This window comes from Chaetodon auriga, chromosome 2 (genome assembly GCF_051107435.1).
Source record: "Chaetodon auriga isolate fChaAug3 chromosome 2, fChaAug3.hap1, whole genome shotgun sequence".
NCBI classification, from domain to species: Eukaryota; Metazoa; Chordata; class Actinopteri; order Chaetodontiformes; family Chaetodontidae; genus Chaetodon; species Chaetodon auriga.
Genome location: NC_135075.1, coordinates 18,641,642 through 18,667,036, shown reverse-complemented (window position 1 = coordinate 18,667,036; position 25,395 = coordinate 18,641,642). Strand labels below are relative to the sequence as shown.

Sequence of the window (25,395 nt, the reverse complement as noted above, 5' to 3'; positions counted from 1 at the left end):
TGTGTCCTCCAGTTGAAATAGAAAGATCAGAAAACAAACAGCAGCGCAGGAAGAAGACAGGTACAGGTGCACACACATATGCACACAGCCCAAACACACACACACACATCTGATAGAGAGAGATATTCACGTCTCCAGGGGGTAACTTCATGCTGAATTAGATCTACTCTGAGGTTTCAGTGCACCCCTCCTCCTTGTTTACCAGTAAAATGAACAGTATCTGACTTATGTCCAGAGGAAAACTTGCTCCACTAAAATATACCTTATTAACAAGCTTATGATTATTCAGAGGCTCCCAGTTATGAGAAACAAGGAGCCATGCCCTGCCCCTTCTGTAAATTTACAGTTCAAACATTTGAAGCCGCCCTTGTCTAAACAGCCAGTGACTGCGTGAAACAATAACTAGGTACAGTATTTCCAAAAATGAAGTTATTAATTGTCCTTGCATTCATTTAAATGTTCATCCACTGGACCAGATGCGCTAATAAGTAGAACAAATGTAGTCGGAGAGCAGCCCCAAGGTGATTGCTGAATGTTTACACTCCAGTTAATACAATCCGCCCCTCTAGAGTCATGTCTCTAATTACCAAAATAAAGCCTTGATTTCTGCTTATAATCCCGAGTTTGAGGAGGACACAGTGCATGGAGAGTGGACACGAGGAGGAAGAGGAGGTGGCCTGATGCGCGCCCCCGTCTGTCGCCCAGGAATAGGCGGTTTGAACAGAGGACGGACCGCTTGTGCCAGCGGCTGAGTCAAGTGCCACAGACAGGCTAAATAAATGCAGGAACTCGGGCGATTGGACCTTCAAAATAAAATTATTCACGCAACGGTAGCCCTAACGAATACTCGGATATTGTGTCGAGCCCGTGCGCTCAAATGAACGTATTTTACAACAGCAGCCATTTTCCAAGTCGCTTTGCAGTTATATTCTCTTAAATACGAGCACTACCTTTGATCACCTAAGCCTACTAACATGAGCAAACATTGCACTCCTATTAAGGCTTTTAAACTGAAAATACAACAGTTAAATCTGATGTCGGACAAATGTGTCACTGCACTCTTCTGCCATGATAATGTCATATTGCCCTAAAAAAATAGAAATTGTTTTATTTTGAAAGCCGGGGTGGGAACACCACCTTGTCATCGTGGCCAGCTTGACTCTGTATGGTCGTTACATTGGAGAGAGTGGGAGAGAAAAGGAGCAAATGTGCGCGGCGGCGGACAGGGAGGGGGGACAGCGAGTGCGCAAATAGGCAGCCAGGCACATCAGCAGCAGCGGCAGAGCATCTTCCTGATCCTGATCTCCCGTGTCTTCAGCTGCCAATCCTCTGTGCGTCTCTGATTGAGATTTCACTGCCGGCTGAAGTGTCCAGAAGCCTCCGCCAACCATCACCTCCCACCACACACTTTCTCTGGAGCTCGGTTATTCTTAGCTCAGCTGCGAGAGACTGTCCTTCCGGTCCTTCTCTTATTTATCCCAGTTTCTTGAATATTTAATGGAAAATGGCGATCTGCGCGCAGTCGTACGGTGTTTTCTGCCTCCTCACAATCCAAACTGTACTTATCATATGCGTCTCCACGCCGACAGACGGGACCCACCTCTTCCCCCAGCACTACACGTAAGTACCCTGCACCGTTTGGGGGCTAAACCGGGGTGCGGAGCGCGGAACTAGGACAGGTGGCCCCGACAAGCCCGCACATGCTGCGCCGTTTACCTTGGTGCGCTGCTGTCCCTGATGTTCACACACAGACGCAGTTTCCGTCTCTGATGCTGCGTTATGAGCCTCGCTCGCGTAAGCCTGTATTGTTGTTTTCGGTGTTGAGGGCAGTGGCATTTAATACCCAAAGCCTTATTCAATTTGTCATAGTCAACATGCAAAGAGGCTACGGGGAGCGTGCACAGGTGCCAGTGGCGAGCCAAGCAGAAATTTATTAGAACATCCACAGAGATGAAAATAAAATGATAGTAGTCGATGTGTTGTTTTGCTGTCACTGCATGGGGGGAAGAATATCCCATTTACGCATGATGGATACGCTGAGCCACAGCGAGGCCAGTCTTAAAAGTCCTCCACTGGATACTAAACACGCACCGTGAAAATCATCATCTCATCCCGCTGCGGGGCACACTGATGGTTGTAACTGGATGCTTTTGATTCAGAGACAAAACCAATTAGATCATATCTCAGAGACACGTTTTCAAAGCTTCAGGTGAAGTCCCCGCATCTCTCACCTCAACTCCAAAACTATTTGCTTTAGACTCTGTTCGGGGACGAACAGCCCAGTGGCCTCCAGATTCATATCTGATCATTTTTGCAGTCATCAGAGATATTTATAGTAGAAATTAAGACTCGCCTACGGCCAGTATCAGCGTTGCTTTATCTAAGTGACCGCAGGCGAAGGAAGTAAGCGAGCACGCAGATGTGTGGAAACTATGTCTGGACTTCTTCAGCGTACACCTGTTGGGAAATTGATTTGCAGCAACATTTGAATTCAGTTTGTTCTGAGATGCGAACAGTGCAGCAGTTTCACCTTGAATGACACGCGGAGGCAGACTGAAACATAATGTGTCCGCATGCAGCTGTTATTCAGAACGAGACTGACAATAATTAGTGAGAAATACTTTTTTTTTTTTTTTTTTTTGTTGCTGGAAAGTGATCGTCCCTCCGCTCGACATTTCCACACTGTGCAACAGTTCCTCGCTCCAGAGTGCGTGATGACGCGCTGATGTGTAGCCTGTAGTGATGATTAAAATGACGGGAATCTAAAAGCTCCCTGATGCATCCACCCGATGATCGCTTTGAAATCTGGAGGGGCTTTGTTGTTCCCGGTGGCCAAGGTGACTTTGAAAGGAAAATCACTTGTATTACTGATTGACGCAAAACTCCAATTAGCTGCGTCGTTGATTTGATGGCTTTGGAGCACCATGAAGAAAAGCCATGTGGAAAATGTTGCTTCATGTGGACGTTAAATTTTTATTTACTGCATTTGAATTTCTCCTGTAGATACTGTTATAAACTTGCAGCATTATCTCCTCCGCTTTTCCCTCCAAATACACCTCATGTTGTTACAAAAGTACTTTGATTATTTCGTTAATTATGCTGGATTACAGTTACTATTTTTAGGCAATGTTAATCTCATTACTTGTTATTGTTAAAGCGCGCCAGCTCCTTATTTGAGCAGATAAAAATAAGATAAATAGTCTGGTAATATAGTCTATATTCAGACATCTCTTGGGTTTTGAAAACTGGGTTTTGTGTCACCCTCATCACTGTGCTATTTGCCAGAATTTGACAGATACCTAATTGGGGAGACGGTGTGGCTGTTTATCAGGTGTATAGGCCTCACACACACACACACACACACACACACACACACACACCGGGTGGAGCTTGTGTGTGTTGGAGGTCTAGCTGAAGTGATGTGGCCATAAGAAAGGGCATAATGTCCTCTTGTTCACGGCAATATTTGACAGAGAAAATTCATTTTTCAGCTTGAGACTTAAAACGCTGGTCTAATTTTTATGCAGTTGCTGTATTTCAGTGTTGTTTATGTGTATTGTACTCTGTGTGTGCATGTGTGTGCGTAGGTAGAGGAAGAAGGTGAAATTATTTCCACATTTCTAAATTATGTGGAGGAAACCTATTTCGATAACTGCTCTCTGAATGGACAGATGCACAATCTTCTCCAGGAATGTAGAATATCATCATTTACCTTGGCCGGAATGAAACTCAGAGCAATCTCCCCCAAATTTTGTTGTTTCCACACGTATGAAAATAGTCCACCTTTTGCCCTCAAAGATATTTCAGCGTCGCACTTGGAGCGACGAGATCCATTGCAGCAGAATGAACACGGTGACGCTGTGTGGCTGACACGCAGGTCGTCCATCCAAACTCATTTCATCACATTTTCTGCTTTTCCGCAACCTAACATAAATCATAATACACGGGGGGGGGGAGCCATCAACAACACAGGTGCCAGATAGCAAAGTTTTAATACTACACGAGACTACAAAGAGGCAGAGAGCATCAGGCACACAATGATCCACAATGACAACTTCTCTGTTTTTAGGAGAGATCACAGCTTTCTCAACACGGAAGGTCTCCAAACACGACTGAACACTGCACCTCAGCAGTGCATACAATGTACCCAACAAGCATCGTCTGATATCTCTTTGTTGTTACTGAATGGACAGTTGTGCATATTTGGGACTGTAAAATATTTCTCCTTCGATTTACTATCAGTCCAACATGAATCTCGAGCCACCGTGCAGCATTTTATCGAAGTGCATCGTGCCTGTAGATGACGTCAGGTCAGCTTCATGTGATCTTGCCTGAAGCAGGTCAGTCGTGTTAAAGCTCCACGGTTGACTTTTTGCTGCCTGTCACTGCATCATGGATGTCAGTCTGCGCATTTCAGCACGCCATTGATTAATACTTGCCGTGTCCAATGTAGTGAAATAGATTTAGAAAATGAAAGTGCCAGAAGGGAGGAGTGACGAGGCTAATGTGTACAGGTGCATCTGTAGAGCTTCTTGATGGTATTTAAGAAATCGTGTTGTAGCAGTTTTTATGAACTTTGTGAAAAACATATCTCCATGTGAGGACTGTGTCACTATTACGCCGTTGAATTATTGCCATATTATCCATCCGAGTGAACCATGTGATAGACAAAATCATTCATCCTTAGTTTAGATGAAATATTGCATGAAGTTACCAAGAGAAATGCCAAAATTATCATAATCTGTATCAAATCTAAAATACTTTCATGCTTGATTCGATCAACACTGTGATTCTTGACCTCACTAAGGCCGCCCAGCTTTATGGTATGTGTGTCTTATATATATATAGTAAGACATAACGTAGGACCCTCTCACTGCATGTCATTCTGTCAACGCTGTGTGTATGTATGTGTGTGTACAATGTAGACTAATGAAGTTGCGTAAGAAGTCTGCCTGGCTTGGGGCAGAGGTATTGTCCCTCACTGTTAGTATCACTGCATCCTGCTCGGCTCTGCTCTCACTGTAAGCTTGTTTTCATTTCATATCGAGGTGACCTTTTCATAGTCAGCGGCCTCTCCCCAGCGGTCCCGCTCTGCACAGTCCTTTTGGAGGCCCTCTTGCTTTCTCTTAATCTTGTCCCTGCAAACGCAGTGCGCACGCTTGCCTTGGCTCCGCTGTTACTCCCCCAAAGAGGCCCACTCTCGGCGATTATGGCGAACGTCGTCGCTGCCTGGCAGATTTTGTGCAGTTTAATAAACCTGTCTTCCCTCTTGTCTTCTGAGCAAATCTGACATTTAAAGATGACATTTGTTTCTGTCATCATATTAAAAGACAAATGACTCTGTTGTGTTGTGCTGTTGATGCTAGTGATTAGCTATCTGCAGGCTGCTGAAAGGAAAAGGTTGGCACGGAGTCGGCCTCCAAAACCACATGACAGAATTTATTCATCTGATTGCAGAGAGAGTTCTTTAGTGAGGATTTCTTGTTGGCCATGCACGTGGATTGTTCAGTGTGTATCCAGGTTGGCGGGTTAGCCCCTGCTGCTGCTTTAAAATGATCTAGTGAAAATCTTGATCCATTAAGTCATTTGTTGCTTGCTGGGAGATATACAGTGATGAGCTCGAGCCGTTTGATCTCTTAATTCCAAACTTGGCTCCGTCTAACGGGAGATCAGCTCCTGCTTAGGGTGCATTTCTGTCAGACCTGAGCAGTTTTATTGCAGAGCCGCTGATCCCAGCCGAGCCAAGACGGGCACGTTCACTGCCGGTCTTGCCAGGGCCGACCAGATATTTGCAAGATGTGATTTGGGGGGAGAAGGTGCTGATGCCTAACCCAGACTAACATTAGGAGAGGGAAGACGGAGATATTTCCAGACATGGATCTGGATAGGGGGACAGTTGGCAGGTTGACAACACAAACAGAGATACACAAAGATGGGGAATAGACCTTTCCTGTCACACTCTCTTACAAACACCCTCATGCAGCGGCAGAGAAACGAACGCTCGTGTGATGACACACTCAGGTGATATTATCAAGTGATGCAGACTGAAGATGTCTAATTTTATTTTCCAGAATGATTCACTGGGCTGGACGCATTGAGAAAGAGCTGGAAAAGGTCCTGCAGCACGTCACCGGAACTCAGCAGATGAGATCGGTAAGTTGACGTCACGCTCGCACGTGACACGCCACATTTTCCTGCATTTTTAATCAGAAAAATTTCACTGGGCGAGGTTGTGCAATGTAAGCTGTGGAGTGTGTGTGTTTGTGTGTGTGTGTGTGTGAGGCAATGTGTGTGTATGAGCACTGCAGAAGTGTCGATATTTTAGTTGTCATTAATTAATAGATTTTTAAATGCACAGTTTCCCAGTGGAAATCATGTTTAAAAAAAAAAAAATCTAGTATTTCCTTGAGTCAAATCTCACTCCTGATACTTCTGGACTTTGTGAAATCAGTGTTTTAAAGTGAAGATACACTGGAAAAGAGTGAAAGGCTCTAAGCAAAGTAACATTGACTTAAGAAGTGTAAGATTTTAAAGTCATAACACCAAATGACGTGTTTAGACGGACACATTTGGCAGAATATAGTATAGGTTGCTTGTGTCTGCATCCTTGTATGAGGCCGTGGGTAACACGTGTCTGTCTTGTGGTAGAGCAGATGGTTGAGCAGAGTGTGATTGACACTGTTTCATTGTATTTCTGCCATGTGCGCATGTTCACCGTGCTTCCAGGGTTTGTAATGCACCCTGAGATAAATGCTTCATCATTGCTGTATGGGTGAGTGTGATTCATCCAGCCGGTACGCTGCCTGTGGCAGCTTTAAAGCTAGCAGGAACAGTGGTTAGTGTGATGGCTGTTGGTATGGTGGCGACATTGATGGATCCCAGAGAGGAGGAAGTGAGTTGACTGGAATCGTGCTGGTTTAAAGGTTAATGACCATTAGTGAATATCAGGCAGACGCTCAGACTGCGTGATAGAGATGGGTTGATTTTGAGCACTCATCCAGTATAAACAAACCTAAACTGAGACTGTTCATCCATCCAAATATCTGCCTTTTGCAGTTTGTTCAAGTATTTTTTTTTTCAGAATTCCCACTGAGCATTGAGCACTGAGATTTCCAAACAGCAGTCGACTTCTAAAATAATGTTACATACGGTTTAAAGGTGAAAGCGTATTGTTGCTGTCTGAAAAACAAATCTGTATCCCCAAAATGTCATTATTTCGCAAACTGTGAAAAACTTGCTTGCTTTAAGTTGGTGGCAGTGAGTTTTTGAGGTAACCCAAAGAATTTCTGAAAGGGTTTTAAGAGCCAAAGAGGAAAGAGAATTTTCATCCTTCAACTTCACTGAAACTTCAATAAAATCACTGCACTCAAAGATGCATTGTTTCCACCAGAAAGTCCCAATATGTCTCCTGATCACGTCTACTTTTTCAACCACTTTTTAGCTTTCCACTGGATATATGAAACAACCTATTGCACATGCAGCCTTTGGTAGTGATTATCTTCATATTTAAGTGCTGCAACTGATGTTTATTTTCTTATTTTCCCCCTTTTTAATTCATCCGCTGATTGTTTTTCTTGATAAATTGATTTGACTGATTTAACTGTCACATAAGATGAAGAAAAGTAGCAAATCCTCACAAATGTGAAGCTGGAACTGGAGAAAAGTTGATGATTAATTTAATTCCTGCCAGTCGCCTAATCGAATAATTGTTTCAGTGCTATGGTTTTTAGAGGGATGCATAATAGAGACACGTTCTAAATATTTTACTGTGTCTCTTGACTGCTTGTTATAAAACTTGTGTGTGCACAGCTGAATAATCTTGAGCTTAATGAGACCTCAAGCTGAGATGTGACGTTGACATGACGTTAAGTGCTCAGTGGGCTTCAAGTTCTGTGGGCTTAAACTAATTTACACGTTGCTGAAGTTTCCTCTGTGGGCCAAACTCAACAAAGCCAGTCTCTCAAAAAAAAAAAATAAATAAAAAATTCCATCCATCCCTGTTATGTCTCGTGTAGGGTGTCCACATGGCTATGTGTGCATGTGTGTGCTGGCCTGACAGTGTGTGCAGAGCGAGTGTGAAAGAACATTTATCACGGCCCCAAACAGGAGTCGTCACAGGGTGTGCTAAATGGCCCAGCATGCCTAGAAAAGCCATTTTCTAAATGGATGCCTCTCTCTATACGTGTGTCTGATAGAAATCTTCCCAGGGCTATGCTGGCTGGTAACAAGATTGCCTCCCTCTGCGCCCCTTCCTCTTCATGCGCAGTTTATTCTCATAGACAAAAAAAAAAAAAAAAAAATGTTAAGTGTGTGCAAATTACTTTAGAGTTTGTCTTACATGGAGAGAGACAAGGAAGTAAGTTGAATATAATAAGGTGGTCTTTTCAGCTCCTCTCGGTCGAGATTTTATTTTTTCTGACAGGCAAGGTGGCGGGTGAGAGAGAGAGAGAGAGAGAGAGAGAGAGAGAGAGAAAGGCCAAGACAGGGCAGCAGAAAAATAGCTGAATATGTTCTGAATTGGTCGACTTACAAAACAACACAGAGATATGCACTGTTTTGTAAAACTCGAGTTATTTCCATGTTTAAAATCAAATTCTAATATATTCTGCCCAGGTTTGGTCAAGATGTTATTCTCCCCCGGGGGGGAGTGAAAGGAAGATAGAGGGTGAGTGATGTGTCGGAGGAGTTGGAAGTTTGGAATGGAGGAGTGCGGAGCGCGGATAGACAAGGAGAGTGGGCGGCTTTTAGAGCAAGGGGGGTGGGGTGGGGTGGGGGTGGGGGGTCGCAGAGAGAAAGGATGAAGAATGGCTTGACAATTGAGATGGATGTTCAGGCGGGTTTGTGTGTATATTTATAGTCAAACTACTTAAGATGGATGAAATGATAGAAGGGAAGGATGAGAATTGGTAAATTTAAATGTGAGCAGACGGATGCTGTTTATAGTCCTTATCCTCCTCATTATCCTGTGTGCTGCTGTGTTTGATGTGTTACAGTATGTGGTGATGAGAGGCGGCGGTGGACTCTGGCATTGTTTCCATATCCTCAGGCTTATTCAGGACGGTTTTAATAGGCACATATGAGCAGTGCGCCGTCACCCACGTAATGTCATTACAGTGATTTGATGGTTTATCAGACACACACACAGACAGTATTATTATTATTATTGTGATGTACATATTCAGACATCAGGTGGACACATGCTTGCTGTATTTGCTCATACACCTGTGATGGAAGAAGTATTCAGGTAATAGTAGTCGAACTTACTTAAGTGAAAATTAAAAGTATTGTCAGATAAACGTACAAGCCTGATTCCAAAAACGTTGGGATGTTATAATTTGTTGTTTTTGACAAATACTCAATTGAAATCAGTGCAAAGTCAATATATTTAATGTCTGACCTTCATTGATTTTTGTAAATATGTATATTATTCTGAATTTGATGCAGCAACACATTTCAATCAAGTTGGGACAGGACCAGCTAAAGACTTGGAAGGGTGTGGAATGCTCCAAAAACACCTGTTTGGAACATTCCACAGGTAAACAGGCGCATTGGTAACAGGTGATAGTATCATGATTGGGTATGAAAGGGGCATCTTGGAGAGGCTGAGTCATTCACAACCAAGGACGGAGCAAGGTTTACCACTTTGCGAACACATGACTGTATTAAGGATATTAATACATGGGCTATGTTTTACACAGAGTCACAACTTTATGTGTAACTGGGGCTGTACACCATGTATCAACAGTAAAAGTACTCATTCTGCAGCAGAATACTTCCAGTGACTGATATATTATCACATATAACATTATTAGATAGTAGTGGCATTTTCTGGTTGTAGCTGGTGGAGGTGGAGCTAGTTTTAACCACTTTTCTATATAAAGTTCAGTAGTTAGTCCGATGGTTCCCAGCCTAGAACTCAGGCTGAATCTGAAGGGTCAGGACAAGATTAATAGGCTAGGATTCATTTTTTGGACTTTTCTCTAATCTTTGCTTTTTTTTTTTTGTCAACTATTTGACCTCTTTGGGCCTTGAGCTGTTAATTTAAATGAAACCATCTGAGACGTTTAAAGGGGAAATCTCATTACGGTGGAACTACTGAAAACTCAGACATCTGAAACGTGACAAGGGGCCCCAATTCACTGCTGCTTTTTTATAAGGAGTCATAGGCCAAAGAGGTTGGCACCCACTGGTTTAATATTTAATAATACTTTGTATTTTACAACTTTATCGAATGTTTGTGAGTAAAATCTTAATCTGTAAAGTAACCAGTAACTGTAGCCGTTAAATAAATGTAGTGGAGTAAAAATCGAAGTAGTTCCCTTTGAAATGTAGCGTAGAGTATAAAGCATAAAGTAATACTCACCTTAAGTACAAGTACCTCAACAATTCACTGAAGTGCAAGACTTGATGTACTTTCCACCACTGCCTTTTATTGCACACACACACGCACATAAAGTAACTGCAATTCCCACCGCTTCAACTCAGCAAGCCTCTTGAATGGTGATGCCGTGCAACATATGTTGAACTCTCTCAAATTCGTTTCAATAAGAAGACTCTAATCAGCATGAATAATTTAGCCTGGCTCACATGACTGCTCCCGAACCCCTCGGTTCAGCCTGGCTCTTTCTGACTGAGGATCCGTCTGCCCGCTGCACGCCCACTCCTCTTGCTGTGCGCTGCTCTTGATTACTGGAAACCCGAGAACAACGCGGGTCCAGATCGATACACCGACGTGTGGAAGCAAGGCAAAAAGACAGTTGATGTGTGTTGGATTCATCCAGATCTCAGATAAATTTTATATCTGACCAAGTGTGTTTTTGGCTCCCTTTGCTTCACTTTAGCTCTTCACTCTGTGTGTCTCTGTGTGTGCTGTGTGGTCAACACTACATCAGAAGGCCCGCTGACCACATGCTGGCTGCAGGTTTATCTCAGTTCAACACAGACCTTCTTGCCTCCAGTGCTTCCAGTGTGTGTGTGCATGACTCTGTGTGTGTGTGTGTGTGTGTGTGTGTGTGTATGGAAAAAGTCTTCTCCTCCGTCGGTAACATCACTGAAGCCTCTGGTTCAATTTGATGTGCACAGGTATGTTTTTATGACTCGAGGGAGATGTCGTATGCAGGCTGAACACAATTCCAAATGTCTCTCGTACTTCTCCAAACCTCCCTCCTGCTTCCTAGAAAAAGAAGGTTGCTCAAGGCCAAGACAGCCTGCCCCAACAAACAGATATCTCTATAAAGTGCACTGGTGGATTTACTCACTATCGCTGACTACAGAAATTTCCAATAATCTGTCTCAAATGCCCAGCGCTATACTAGACATCACCCCTGCTCTCACTCCACAACCCCCGCTCCTCACTTTCTACAGCTGATGTCAGCTTCACCTCTCCCCCCCCCCCCCCCCCCCCCCCAGTATGCTGATCCATTAGTGGACGATGATGTGAGGGCTGATCAGCGCCATTTGTTTCTTGATTTAATAGCTCCTTACGCCTGTAGGCAGTTTACAGGAAGACTTGAAGGTCCCTCCTCCCACCATGAGCGAGCAGTTGCCTTTAAAGGAGAGAGAGAGAGAGAGAGAGAGTGCTCAGGCCTCCTCTACCAGCTTGCCTCCCCTCCCCTTCCCTTCCCCTTCCCCTCCATCTTCTGGCCTGGACCTTACACAACAGCAGCTTGTTATCTGGCTGTGTGAAACATCACAGGCTATTTCTGCAGGATAGATAGTTTACTCCCTGGCTCCGGTTTTCTCTCTTGCCGGCTTGTCTTAAGTATCCCTGAGTCATTGTGCAACACATATCAATACACACCTCAGTTTACTCTTACCTGAGGTCTTTAATTTAAAATTAATGAGTAAATAATGACTGCTATTTTTGCACATCTACGGCAGCAGCAGACTTTGGACAGTTTTGGCAGCTGGAGGTAAAGTTTCAGTGATGCCTTTGAGGAACGTTTTCATGTTCTGATTCATTTTGAGTTGCTCGTCTCCGCTTATAGCTAGAGTTTTTTTTTGTTCGTTTCTTAAAATAATACATGCATGTGTCTCCTTTTTCCATCAGGTGTCAACACCTTTTCTCAGTTCTTGACCATATGCACTGGAATCACTTGATATACACTCTTGAAAACACACTTCACTTATAACAGATAAAGGCTGGGCATCGTTTGGCACTGACAAACTTTTTGGATCCCAAACTTTGAGAAGTGCAAAACATTTTTCTACAGAACTTTGCTCAAATGAAAACTGTCAGAATGTATCATCTAACACTGGCAAAGTGTAGATTTATATTCGGAGCTATCTTGTCAATGAATGAGCAAACGAGATCTCACCAGACATTTGATGCCAGCTTTCAGCACTTGACAGTCTTCAATACTCAGCGCTAAGTGGGTGTTCTGACCGAAAGCAGCCCTGCGTTAGAACACAGCAAGAGCTGCGTTGGTGGGGGCGGGTTGCTTCAGGTATTGGTGAGACAATAAAAAGTTGAGCAATAGATGAATGCATTTGTAGGCATATTAGAGGCCAAAACACTGAGAGAACTGAATATTATGATAAAGAGTTTTATTGCTCCCTAAAATTTCCAATCACCAAGTCCTGAGGATACACACAGCCTCCTTTATCTGTCCATTTGTCCTCATGGATCTACTGTCCAATAATTAAACCTGGCCGTGTTCCCATTCAGGCATCCCAGTTGCCATTCCCAGGAGAGGGGGGGGGGTCATTAGGGTCGTGAGAGCTTAGACATGGTCCGTTAGCGGACCACTCTTTATTTAGTTTGAAACCCTTGTGTAACCCACATTTCTGTGGAGGTGTGCCAACGCTGGCATTTCCCATGAATTTACCCCAAACAAAAACAAAATCAAACACACAACAGAAGAACTGTGGACATTTGAGGCACATAAAACCAGTCGCAAGTGTGTGTAAGCAGTGTGTGAGCTGGTCAGCACCATTACTCCCAGCTTTAGACTCCCCTGGGCTGACAGCAGAACAGAAGGGCACACAAACACAATGTATTCATTTTTCTGCCTTTTTATTGGTTTTCTGACACTGGGGAAGGTTACAAGGATTCCTCAGCTCCCCGGCTTGATGGCCTGGCACTGGTTGCCGGTGTTTATATAAATGAAAATACATATATCTGCAGAGTGCAGCCCTGCATGCAGATATCCCAGGGTTGGTGTTAGAAGGAATTACTTGAAATGGCTTTGCAATAAAAATGTGACAGTTTAGAAAAACTCCAACCAGATTATATAGTGTCAGCGCCCTGTCTCCAGTTTCATAATCTGTTTTTTATTTTGCTATTTTGTAACCGTGAATGCTGCTGATATTTTGCCCAACATGTAGATAAAGTTTTTCTTTTTTGTGCTGAACTACTGCAAAACCTCCAGAATCGTAACATGTTTAATTTGCATTTGAACTGAAACTGAACCCTGTAATCATACATATTTAAAATCAATGGTAATGTGTTAATTAGGTAATATTTTATGTTATGCCAGCAGATTTGTCAGTGCCGAGATATCGCTGCCTTGAAACCGAAGTGTTATGTTTTTTGTGTTTGTTTTTTTAATAACCTTCTTCAGGTTTTAACTGCTCAGCGTCAAAGTAGAGCCAGCTGAATGAATTCAGTAATGCAGGCTATTAAAGACGCAGTGCAACATGGTGCGTGCTGCTTGTGCAGGGTTTTACATCATTTCTGGACACATTTTCAAACATGTCCATGTTGCAGTATGTTACTGTGCATGCGCTTGCTGATTCTAGTGCAGTGAATTACAGGGATGGAGCTGTAAAGGTCCACCGGGAGGAAACAACTCCTTAAGTGTTGCCACAGAAGACGCAGAAATGGTGTCTGAATCTCACTGATGTTCCCTGTGGTGCATGTGGGGACTGTATTTGTGCAACTAATTGTTGCTCGATGAATTCAAGGAAAACAAAAAGTCGATGCATTCATGCTACCAGTGGCTTTTCGGGGAGAAAAGAAGGCCTTGCACTTGTTTAAATGAAGACAATGTGGCATTATGTGTCAAAATAGGATTAGAGGTCTGCTAAAGCTCCAGCCCTGTCAGAGGAAGATGCTTTATTTTGCCTACGCTGCAAATCTTTTCTCCTTGTCTCTGTCTAGCTACACTATTATTTGCGGAGTGTGTGTGCGCATGCTTGTGTAATTTTCAGCCGTCTTCTGTTTGATGTTTCAGAGAGGGCATTACCTGTCTTTGGTACTATCTGTGCTTGACAGAGAGAAAAAACTGGTTACAGTTCCCTGAGTGGGTTGCAGTGGTAATGTAGAGTGGCGTGATGCCCTAGAAAATTCCAGGTGTGAAGTGCTTTATTCATTCCACTGCAGAGGGAGTGCTTCTCTATGTGTGAAGTGGTAGGTGTGACGTTTATTTTCCATTGTGAACAAAACGTATTTTTTTTGTTTTTTTGTTTTTTTGTTTTTTTCTTCAGGGCTGTTTGTGTGTGCATGTGAGAGAGGCTGGGCGTGCGCTGAAGTCTCAGAGGTTTTGTCCTCCTCTTCTTCTCTTCCTCCTCCACCTGCACTGGTCGGTGATTGATTGGTCACAGTTCTGAATAACTTTAATTGGCTTGCCTCGGCAGTGGGTGGTTCTCAAACGCCGAACTACTGTGGAAGTCCCAGAAAAGCGTTTTAATTTTTGATCATGTAGGCAGTAAGGACTCTCTACTGCCATCTGAGCGAGGTCTTCAGAAGTGCTACCTACATCTTTTTAATTCTGCAGATCGCAGAGCCGTCTGCCTCGCTCTCTCTCTCTCTTTCTCTGCAAAATCTGGAAGAGAAGCTCCCCCCTCCCTCCACAATACATCCGCCCCCTTCTTTGGCTTCGAACTGGACTCCCTCTCATCTCTGCCTCTGGCCCTTTTCCCAGGGCGCCGTTGTTTGATGGGATTTGTGCTCCACCACTACAATGGCTGCGTTACACATATACGCAGGCATGTGCATGCATGTGCACATATACTTGCAAACACAAACAGTTCACTCGTACAGTAGACCAACCCTGTCTCCTGGAAATGACATTTACATGGCACTAATTTTCAACAGCGAGCACATTTAGAGAAAAACCTATTGCCACCCGAATTAAGATTTTATCAACATAATGAGGAAATTAAACTATCTACTGTATCCTGTTGCAAAATGTTCACACTGAGCTTATCTGTAAAATGTATTGCAGCAGCTGAAGCATGATAAATGTTTTCATGGTAACAGTTAGGCATGCATTACTTTTACATTGCCAGTGAACTTATAGTAATCCAGGCAGCAACTAGATTTCCCTGAAAACATTTGGCAAAGCAAATCAGCCGTGTATGATTTCACTTAAATCTATAAATGTACATCAAATAGTTTGTCCCATATATTTCCATATTGCTTTTACTAATACAGTCACAACTATGCATCTTCAAACAGGGACATGGTAGTCTACTGTTGCTCTTTTTTGACCATCAAAACCAGCAGACCTTAAAGCGTCTCATCAATGCTCGTAAGTATAAAATATTGATGGAGCGCAAAGCAGGATGTAGTCAAAGGCCTGAAACTCACCATCACACATTAGACTGATTAGAGACAAAGAGAACATCATTACCTCCCTGTATGTGTTATTTCACAGTAAAATTGAAAGATAATGAAAAACGTTTCCAATCCACCAACCAACATTACCGTTTACTTTTCCAGACTAAAGGTGTTTATTACTTGTATGTCTACCAATGCAGCATGCTGTTAATGCTGCTGTGTTTTTTGCGTTATATTAATAATAGCTGCACTTTCAAACGGGTTCAAAAGTATGCTACTTCAAAACCAAATCAGCAATTAATTCTTACATAAGCTTATTGTTTAGATTCATGGAAAACAGCAGTTGGCTCTGTATAACCTAACAGCTTGTCCAGTAAACTGAAATCCATGTGCAGAGTTTGTTTATTAGTAATTCTGGCATTCAGACTGACTTTTTATTTATTCTTTTCTCTTGCCAGTTTAGATGTGTCATTCCATTGTTGCTGTTAAATATGACATTTCTATTTAAAGTAGCGTCACTGCTGTGATTACCATCGCTCAGCATATATTTGTAAATGACACAGTCGCTTTAATTGAATTCAAGTATAGGTGTAATTATACGCTCTATAGGTTTAACTTTGAAGGCTGCAGATCTTTGGGGAGAGCAGAAATCAATCATACAACCGTTTGAGGGGGAAAAAAAAACAAATATTTGATGAAGGTTGCTGAGAATCAGTCAGGTATATTTTGTACATGAGAGTTTAAATGTTATTCTATTATTGCTGTATGGCTGCAGTTTTACATAGGAATTGTGTGTGTAAGCCAGCAGTCTGTTTTTGCCTACAGGCAGCTTAGCTTCCATTGTCATGTGGATGTGGATAGCACGTGAGTGAATGTTTGGGGATGCTCAAGAGTTAAATCCTGAAAAGTGCAACGGAGAAAGACTCCCTGACACCGAAAAATTGAGCCTTCATTGGTGTTTTGGCGCCGTACAGTATGTTATATGAGCTGAGGCATTTCCTGTGTGTTCGGTCTACACGAGTGGTCTCTTGAGTTGTTTTTTTTTTCCTGTGTGATGATTACAACACGTGTATATGCGTGCACGGCCGTGTATATGTGCGTGCTGGCGTGTGTTTGTGCGAACTCTGGACCACCAGCTCATTTCACACACAGACAGACATCAAAGGCGGTTTGAATTAACCCTGCGTGTCGGGGCCGCTCTGCATGCCATCCGCAATTTCACATCTCTGCCGCTCCAGCAGCACCAAACTTACATGGCCCATTCATATTGAAATGAACAGATGGAGTTTTGCCATGCACCGAATCGCCATCCTTCACTGAGAGAAGATAAAACTTCAAAAGAACAGAGATACATTCGGATCTGTTTGCAGGTGGTTCGTCTGTGTGTCGTCGCTGCTGAAGTGAAGGTGTTCTGTGTCTCTGTGAAAGTGTGGGCAAAGTGCAGGTATCATGTTTTTCTTATTAAAGCGGGTCAATTGTGTTTCCATTACAGCCCTCTTGCAAAAGCCAGGTCCCTTTCTCCTTGATTAGACACTGCAGAAATGATATCATGGTCACACACGCACACGCGCGCACGCACACACACAGGTACACACATCAAAGCATATGTGCTTCACCTCTTTTAACTTGCTTTTAAATCCAAAACAGGAAGCTGTGGCCTCACCATATTGTTTGCTTGTCTGTCCAAATTGTGTTTTTGATTGTTTTGACTGGATAGCGTTACCTCTCCCTTCGCCTCCAAACACTCATTTTCACATTTTCACCCCATCATGGCAGCTAATTTAATTTTATATTGTATTTATTGATCTGGCCAACTTCAATTTCCTGCAGCGGTGTTGTGATTCTGTTGCACGATGAATGCGATAATGTAGATGAACAGGCGACGATGGCGGGGATGGAAATGGTGATGAAGAGTGTGATGATGATAATTTCTGTGGGTGATTGTGATTGCAATGAGTTGTATGCTGATTAGAGCAGTGTCTGAAGATGGCTGGGGTCGCTGCAGTGTAGGTGAAGCCATCAGCTCCACTATGTAGTTTTTAATATCCCCCAGCCATCAGTAGGATGCCATGACAGCTATTCAGTAAACACATTCATATTTCATTACTCTGGCCTCTGCCCTCTCCTCCCCCTGGTGGCCTCTTATTGTCTCCTCCAGAGGTTGTTCAGTAATCCACTGAGACCTTACCTCATCCTACTGTGTTACCTGCACCCACACGCATACGCACTCAGATCTAAGTGCTCTAGTAGGAAGTCTTTTGTCATGGTTATTTAGCATACACTTACCGGGTCTATGATGGTTAAATTTAACAGTGCATAGGGCCGCTGTTAACACAAACACACCCACATACTGTGTGCATGCACCCCTGCACTTGTATTTACCTGTAAGCACACTGACACAGAGGTGTTAATGCCACTAACACACGAACACAAGCAAATAGCTGTTAGATGAAACTACGTAAAACAAATGGGAAAAAAAACTTTTTAAACAAAATCTCCCTTAATGTTTGATAGCTGCCTTTTTCACATTGAACATCTGGAGAGATGTAATGTGTTTGTCATGTGTGGAATGTGTTTGGGCATTTTTTTGAACTCACTCACCCATGCACAGTTTCACCAGTGCTTCTCGAGCTAGAAGACAACAATTTAATGAAATGGCATCACACAACTGGCCTGACTGGCCCTCGAAGCGCAGACTGAATGAGGGACTTCAGGGTTGACAGTTCATTCTTGACCTTGGAAACAACGTTTGACGAAGCAATCTCAACTCAGGGTCTACTTATTTACTTGCTTGGCCCGGAGAGACTTCTTAAAAGACTGAAAATGTGTCTTAAAATGAGTATCCCATACTGACATCTATTGATGAAGACTATTTGTCATGCTAGGAGAAAAATGAAGTTGAGCTGATAAAGACTTTGAGATTGTTTTGACAACTGAATTAATGATATTTGAAGGACAGGAATTTTGAAGTTTGTACACATCTGACATCAGACATGTGTGACAGACCGTCACTTACTAGCCTATGGATCTACTTCCATTTTGAATCTTTAAACAAAGGTGTTATTTCCCAAAAGCTCATTTGTATTGTCCGCCTACCCACAGCAAACTTACTGCACTCGATTGGAGTGACATTATTTAGAAATAGTGCATAATCTGTTCGTACCGGATAAAAAGAATGGCTGCCAATAACCAATAGATATACACAAGGGACATAGCTTTGCACTTAGTCACCCAAGTGATTAAGCAAATGACACAGCTGAGTACAATCATGTTGAGTCCCTTTATGCAAATAAAATATAAACTTAGCCCACGATTTGGCACTAATGGTCCATTACCAACCATCATTCAAAATTTGAAGATCATTCTGATATCTGAAGGAGGACATGACCTACCACATCGAGACTTGTCACTCCGAGGCAGTTTATAAAGTTTGGCACTTGTGTCAGGACCTTTACTGTATATGTCAAATGGCATCCATCAGTTAAGGGGGCTCATGTGTTGTGCTGTTTTTAGAGTCATGCAGAAAGCAATTATAGGCTTGCAGAGTTAATTTCAGAGTAATTTCTAGTGTAATTTATTTATGCATGTCAATAAAATGGTAATGAGTCATTGCTTATAGGGTGGCATTTTAGTTAAGACCCGTGCCACAGTTCTTGTACCCTGCTGAAACACACATTTGTCTCAGCCCATAATGAAGGCTTGCTGTAAATTTTTACTCATATGAATTATTCAGCTGCACTCAGCTGAACTGATCTAGGTGCGTTTGTACATTGTGTGCGTGTGTGTGTTTGTAGCTGCTCCAGATAAAGATGACGTTACTGGTCTGCAGAGCAGGAAAAGGGATAAAGCTGTTTGTGTTGGATAGGATTTAGCGTCAAATAAGGAGGATAAATAGTCCATCCAGGACTGATTGAGCCTCATAATGTAATACGGACGCGAGGATACAAGAGTGTAGCGAGGGGTATGTGTGTGTGCCTGTGTGGAGCTTAGGTGCATGTTTGTGTGCATGAGAAAAAGATTCAGTTACAGTTGTATCACAAGGAAGGAGACATACAGTATGTATGGTGGCAGTGAAATCCCTTTTTTGCTTGCCAGTGTGGCGTATTTGTGAAGAGATTTTGGCACTGAAGTTGGCTCAGGAATATGTTTGTATGTATTGGGGGTTGGGAACAGTCTCATCTACCAATGATGTTAAACCCTGCATAGCCTCCAGGGTCTGCAGTTAAATTCACTGTTAAATGTGTGGAGTTGTAAAGCCTTCTGCTGGGACTCCTCTCAGCACCTCAGCTCCACCAACAAGACCAGCCGACATTAGCTCACGACACACAGACATGCAAACTGCACAGTGACTCTGTGAGCCACACTCACTCCAGAGTTGATTCACTCTACTTCAGCTGCCCTTATTACCTTTTTATAACCATGTCTACACATGCCTATTTTCAAACTGGCTGCTAGTCACTTGCTCTTCTATGGCTCTTAAGCCGTTAAGATACGGTTGACTATTGTCTCAAAAGGCATGTGTCTAACGCAGTTAGAGTCTCTCTGTATCTAGTGGACTGCTGCACTCAAATTAGCAGCTTTTAGTCACAGCTCTCTGTGTGACTCAACAGCCTCTGTGTGAGTTGATAGCCAAGGCTGAGGTCAACTGTGCACTTCTCGCTCTGTGTATAACGACATGCTTTAATATAACTCGCGCTGCAGAGATGCTGAAAGAATGCATTAGTTTGTCGGCGGACTGTTTTTTGTCTTGTTGTTTGGAATAATGTGGGGACTTCAACCCGTTCGGAATCCAATTCAAATCCAATTTGAAGTACTTAAGTTTCTTGCATGGATATCAGTCATTATGTCACCACTGTTCTTTTGCACTTACTTGCAAGTTGAATCCAACCACAGCTAATGCAACAGCCAGACCAAATGCTGTACAATAAGAAGTGTGTGGATTATACAGAAAAATATACGCTTGGGAAATGGGGAAATTTTAAAACCTTCAAATCATGTACAGTATAGATACTGTATGTGAAGCCTACACATATAGAAGTCCATTAGTGTGTCTTTTGATAGACCAGTTTCCTGGATAAGAATCCAGGAAAACAGGATAGTTGGCAGCTATGCCAGTGCTTGTCCTCCACTTACTGGGAAAGTACCACGCACTCATAAAGAGAGTGTGGTCACTGTTGCAGTGAATGAGCATGATTTAGTTTAAAAAAAAAAAAGTTCAGTTCTGTATTAGGCTTTCTGCAGCAGATGTAGAACAGGGAAACCACAAACACCAACACCAACAAAAGAAACGCTGTAGACAAAATGATCATCAAAGCAATCAACACAACTATATAAATCTGACACTGTCATTATATAAACTCTTTTATATCATGGTAACAGTATGTATCACAGTGCAGTAATTGTTCTGTAAATTCTATCAAGAAATGGTTTAAAATAACCACACCATAATATACTTCATCCTATTTGATTATTTTCTTCTTTATTTGCAACTTCCATAAAAAAACTGCCTCACATGAGACACCACTTGTGTTTAAAACCAAAACACTCAGAGCAGTTAAACTAACTTATTTTGGGAAAATGGAAGCTTTAAGGTCCAAATGAGAACAGCAGAAATGCAATCGAAATGCATTATAGCCACCAACTGTCGCTCTCACGTCACGTGGTAAGTAAGCCTGCTGCCCAAATCACGTGACCTTGCAAGGCAGCTGGACTGCTATATTATGCTGCCTGCCCCGAATATAAAACAGAAACATTAAAGCTGTTTTGTCAAATGAACTCTGGACAATGTCTGCAGAATCAGGTCTGGACATTGTTCGGAGCTGCCCTTTCACACATGTAGCACATTTGCTTGTGTCAGATTCATTCTCACTGACTGGAAACACTCCATTTGGTTTAGGCGAGTGGTGGCGCCTGGGCAGAGCGTGCAAGAGGAGGACTCATCTGTTATGACGGCTGTATTTGCGTTGATATCAATACATGTGTTTGGACGTACCTGCAATATCAGTGAAAGAGTTGGAAAGCAATATACAGGCTAAGGGACAGGTAGACACTTCTCAGTTATTTGCTCTTGATTGTATGAATGCACTAGCTGAGATGCAGCTGAAGTCTTGTAAAAGTGCACATTAGCCTGCAACTGGAGACCAATTGAAACTGGTTGATATTACCTCAGTCTTCGTTGTGTTTAAATGGCCACATTCTGCTTCCCATTATCCCTGCAGTTTGCGAGAAATGATCTAATATTTGAGAAGAAAATATGCAACTCGGGTATAAAAGCCATGGTCAGACTTTTGTGTCTGCCTTTTTCTTTTCCTCGCAGACATAAAGAGACCACAGTGACAGACTCACCAAAGTGGAAAGTGAAACTTACAGCTTGAAGAATGAGAATTTTATGAAACATTTTCCTTTGTACTGTAGCTTTACAAATTTATGCACCAAAGCGTAAACTTTCTGGCTCTAAAGAGGATCATTCTTTTCAGCCATCAGTCAGGCTGGTTCACAGTCCCTCTGCTTCAAATATTTCTGACGCACACAAACACTTGAGCATACGTTTGAGACATGAATGATGAGGCAGGGACATCTTTCATCAGCACCTCTCTGCCGCTCTGTGCCATGTTACGTGGGTTAAATCTAGCATCCGATGTCCTGTACATTAACTAGAACCAAGGGAAATGTTAGTTTCTATCAAAATGTCCGATTTTTGTCCTCATGCTTGATCTTTTTGTTGATATTTTCTTCATGATATACACTCTGATAAATGTTCTGTCACAGAGATTTTTATTGCGTGACCCACATATTTGAAACATCCTGTGATTTTGTATGATCCAAAACCAAAATGTTACAGGCTGCAGTGCAGGTTTATGTAAGGTACTCTTGCACAGATGTTCGATTTAAATTTCCTTGATTATCCTCCACTAGGGAGTAAGGGAAGTTTTGGCAACCTGAGGATTATTTTGACATTGAAACACTTTCAGGAACCTTTTCATTCTCCCCAAATCTAACTGTGGGTTTTGTGAAAAATTGTTTGATAGATTGAACATTACAGCACTCATATTGTGAAATAAAAGCCTCTCCAGGCGTGACATTGTAGATACTGTATAGAACCACATGCTCATTACTCAGAGTCTCAGCCTTGATTGTGAGAGGTTGCGTTAAATGTGTCTTTGTCTGGTTTTTACAAGTAGAAAGCAGTTGTTCGCACTCGGCATGCATGTATGTATGTTGTATGATAACATAGTAAGCAAGGCCCAGCATTGATCTCTATTTTAATAGTGTGTTTGTAGAGCTTTTCAAAGAGCAGCCTGCATGTTCAAGGCATTGATTGTTGCACAGTCACACACTTTGTACAAATGCTGATTGACAGCTCTTTCTTGAATGTTGTCTTCGTTTATGCCACACAACTTTGAGGGATTGAAGCCGTCTCTCTGCCGCTGTGAATTTGTTGTTCTAAACTGTCTCTCATCAAAACTGAGGATCTGTTGAAAAGAATATGGCGAGCAATGTTGGCTCATAAAACGAGAGGTTTTTGGTGTAGCGTCAGTATTGTCAGGCTAACAAAGGCAACTAAAAGCTTGAGATGTGACGTCTCATGTCTGTTCTCCTACGAAGGACTTCAAATGCCACATTTGTCCTGCTTGGCCCTGATTGGTCAACACTTGAATTTCCACTTGTGGACAATTTTCATAAGCAATCAAAACAATTTTTTTTATAATAATCTAAGAGAACCTCCAGTAATTTTATTTTTTTTTCCATTGATTCCACACTTCTGTTTTATAAACCTATATTCTTATGCATGTAAGTGTGGAGTGTAATGAAAATGTGGATATACCAATTTACAATGTCCACAAAGTAAAGCTTAAGTTTGGTTTTGTATGCCAAAAGTGTGGCACTGGTATTAGGAGGCCAGTGAAACAGGAAGACAGATATACAAAACACGAAAGCATGTTTTTACTGGAAGGCTGTGGGGTGGAGGCTGGAAGGAGGAGATCATCATTACCCATTTAATGTTAGGGCACAGAAAGCTCAATTACACAGTTCATAAAACAGGTAGACACCCAACATGAATACACACACACTGTAATCAGTTACAATCACTTGGATCTGTCTTATTGGAAAGTAGTGGAGGAAACTAGTATCATCTCTGAGGAAAGCAAAATATAAGTAGAAAGTATCTTTGGAAAGGCGTCATTTACAACATACTGTCATTAAATGAGCTGCTTAAAAGAAACAGCTCCAGACGGCAGCTCAGCAGGTGGTGGTAATACACGTATAGGCTGCCTTTCCAAATGCCAAAAAATGCAAAAAAAAAAAAAAGTGCAAGTTTGTAGATACTGAAGCAGTAGAAGGGTGTCAGTTTCTCAATCTGTGTTGTGATTGATGCTGTATGGCATCAGCCTTTCTATGCTTAGTTTTATTAGGCTTCAAAGCTGCTGTGTATAAGTTAATAAGACTGCTGCAGTATATTAACTTTAGCTCATTATCTCATTTTGCCCCCTTTAATGAGCAAGAATAATTGCTTTGGTTGACATGCTTCTGCTAGTTTGAGGCTAAGGTCCTCTGTTAACATGCATATTTCAAGAAATAATGCCGAGGATGTTAAAACTAAAAGCAGTAAAGCTGCATTTTATTTATTTTTACATTAACAGTATTCGTTGGATCTCATTCAACGTGCAGTTTAAACTTTTGCTGTTACATGACATTCAATGGGCCTCACTGATTTGGGTCAATTAGTTGTATAAGGCGTCACTGTGTTCAACATTCTGTAAGGAAATCAAAAAAATGTAATGTATTTTTTTTAGGTTGTTTTTCTTCTGTTATTGCGAATATACAGGGTGTGTGTGTGTGTGTGTGTGTGTGTGTGTGTTATATATGAGTCATGACTCATCATATGCAGTCTCTGGAAGTGTACAATTCAATTTTTTCCCCATGATCTAGAGTTAAGAAATCTAACAAAAATTGTGGTAAATTTTAATATTTAATCGAGATACGATACTGAAGAATTGCAATACATATCGAATCTGCACCCAAGTATCGTATCAAATCGGGAGAGAAGCGTATCCCCCCAGACCGAGAGCTTCAGTAATGAACCTGAACGATGTGACCACTTCTGTTGATCAGAGTTTTTTTTTATTTCTACATTTAATGCATGTGTAATTGCTTGCTTTATGAATAATCAGATCAGCATGCAAAGAGCAGGGAAATTGTGGGCTTTCAACAGCCAAGTGGCATGCTGGTTCTGATGAGAGGGATCAGACCCAGTTATGTGGAAACCGGCGTCTGAGCTCCGTAGTGAGACATCAAAGCACACTGTTTGTGCGTTTGCTCCTGTCTGATTCTTGATCACACGGGGCGTTTTACCTCTGACCTGGAGTCTGTAGAGGGAGGGCTTGACATGTTGCACACAACTGTCCTATTGTGTCAAATATTTAAATGTTAACATCAGACCCAGAGGGATCAGTAGCTGGATTGTCAAGGGTAAAGCCTTGGAAAGGCAATGTCATGGCTTACCATACGGGTTATTTAGATTTACAGTTTTGTCCAGCTCAGAGTTTAGTCCCCCAAACGGAGAAACTTTTATTTTGATGTAGATGTAGATGCTGTTAAATCATTTGTTTCCTTCTGGTTCATGTAAATTGCCATTATGAGGCTATAGAAAAGAGACCTAGGACAACACAAAGATAGTTTTATAATCGCTACATCATACAAAGAAACTGATTTTCGATGTCCTGTTGTTTTGTCACTCCCAAACAGGAAACACAATAAGTTTGCCATTAAATTAAATGCACAAAAAACGTCTTGTCTTGAAGCCTCCAGACAGATCGGACTCAGTGAACTAGTGTCCTTGCACACCGGATATGATCTGTAGAGTGCACAGTTTTCCCCTGTGGTTATGGTTT

The 25,395-nt window shown here is 42.2% G+C and overlaps 1 protein-coding gene across 2 annotated transcripts in view; it reads left to right on the top strand.

Annotated features, from left to right (window-relative positions):
• The first annotated feature begins 1,140 nt into the window (after positions 1 to 1,140).
• Positions 1,141 to 25,395, top strand: part of cacna2d2a (calcium channel, voltage-dependent, alpha 2/delta subunit 2a) — a 139,849-nt gene continuing 115,594 nt past the window's right edge. For both annotated transcript variants that reach the window (XM_076760362.1, XM_076760351.1), the window contains exons 1-2: positions 1,141 to 1,620; positions 6,072 to 6,153. In XM_076760362.1, the coding sequence (XP_076616477.1) occupies positions 1,505 to 1,620; positions 6,072 to 6,153 (198 nt within the window). In that variant the 5' untranslated portion in view covers positions 1,141 to 1,504. The remainder of the gene's footprint in view (positions 1,621 to 6,071; positions 6,154 to 25,395) is intronic.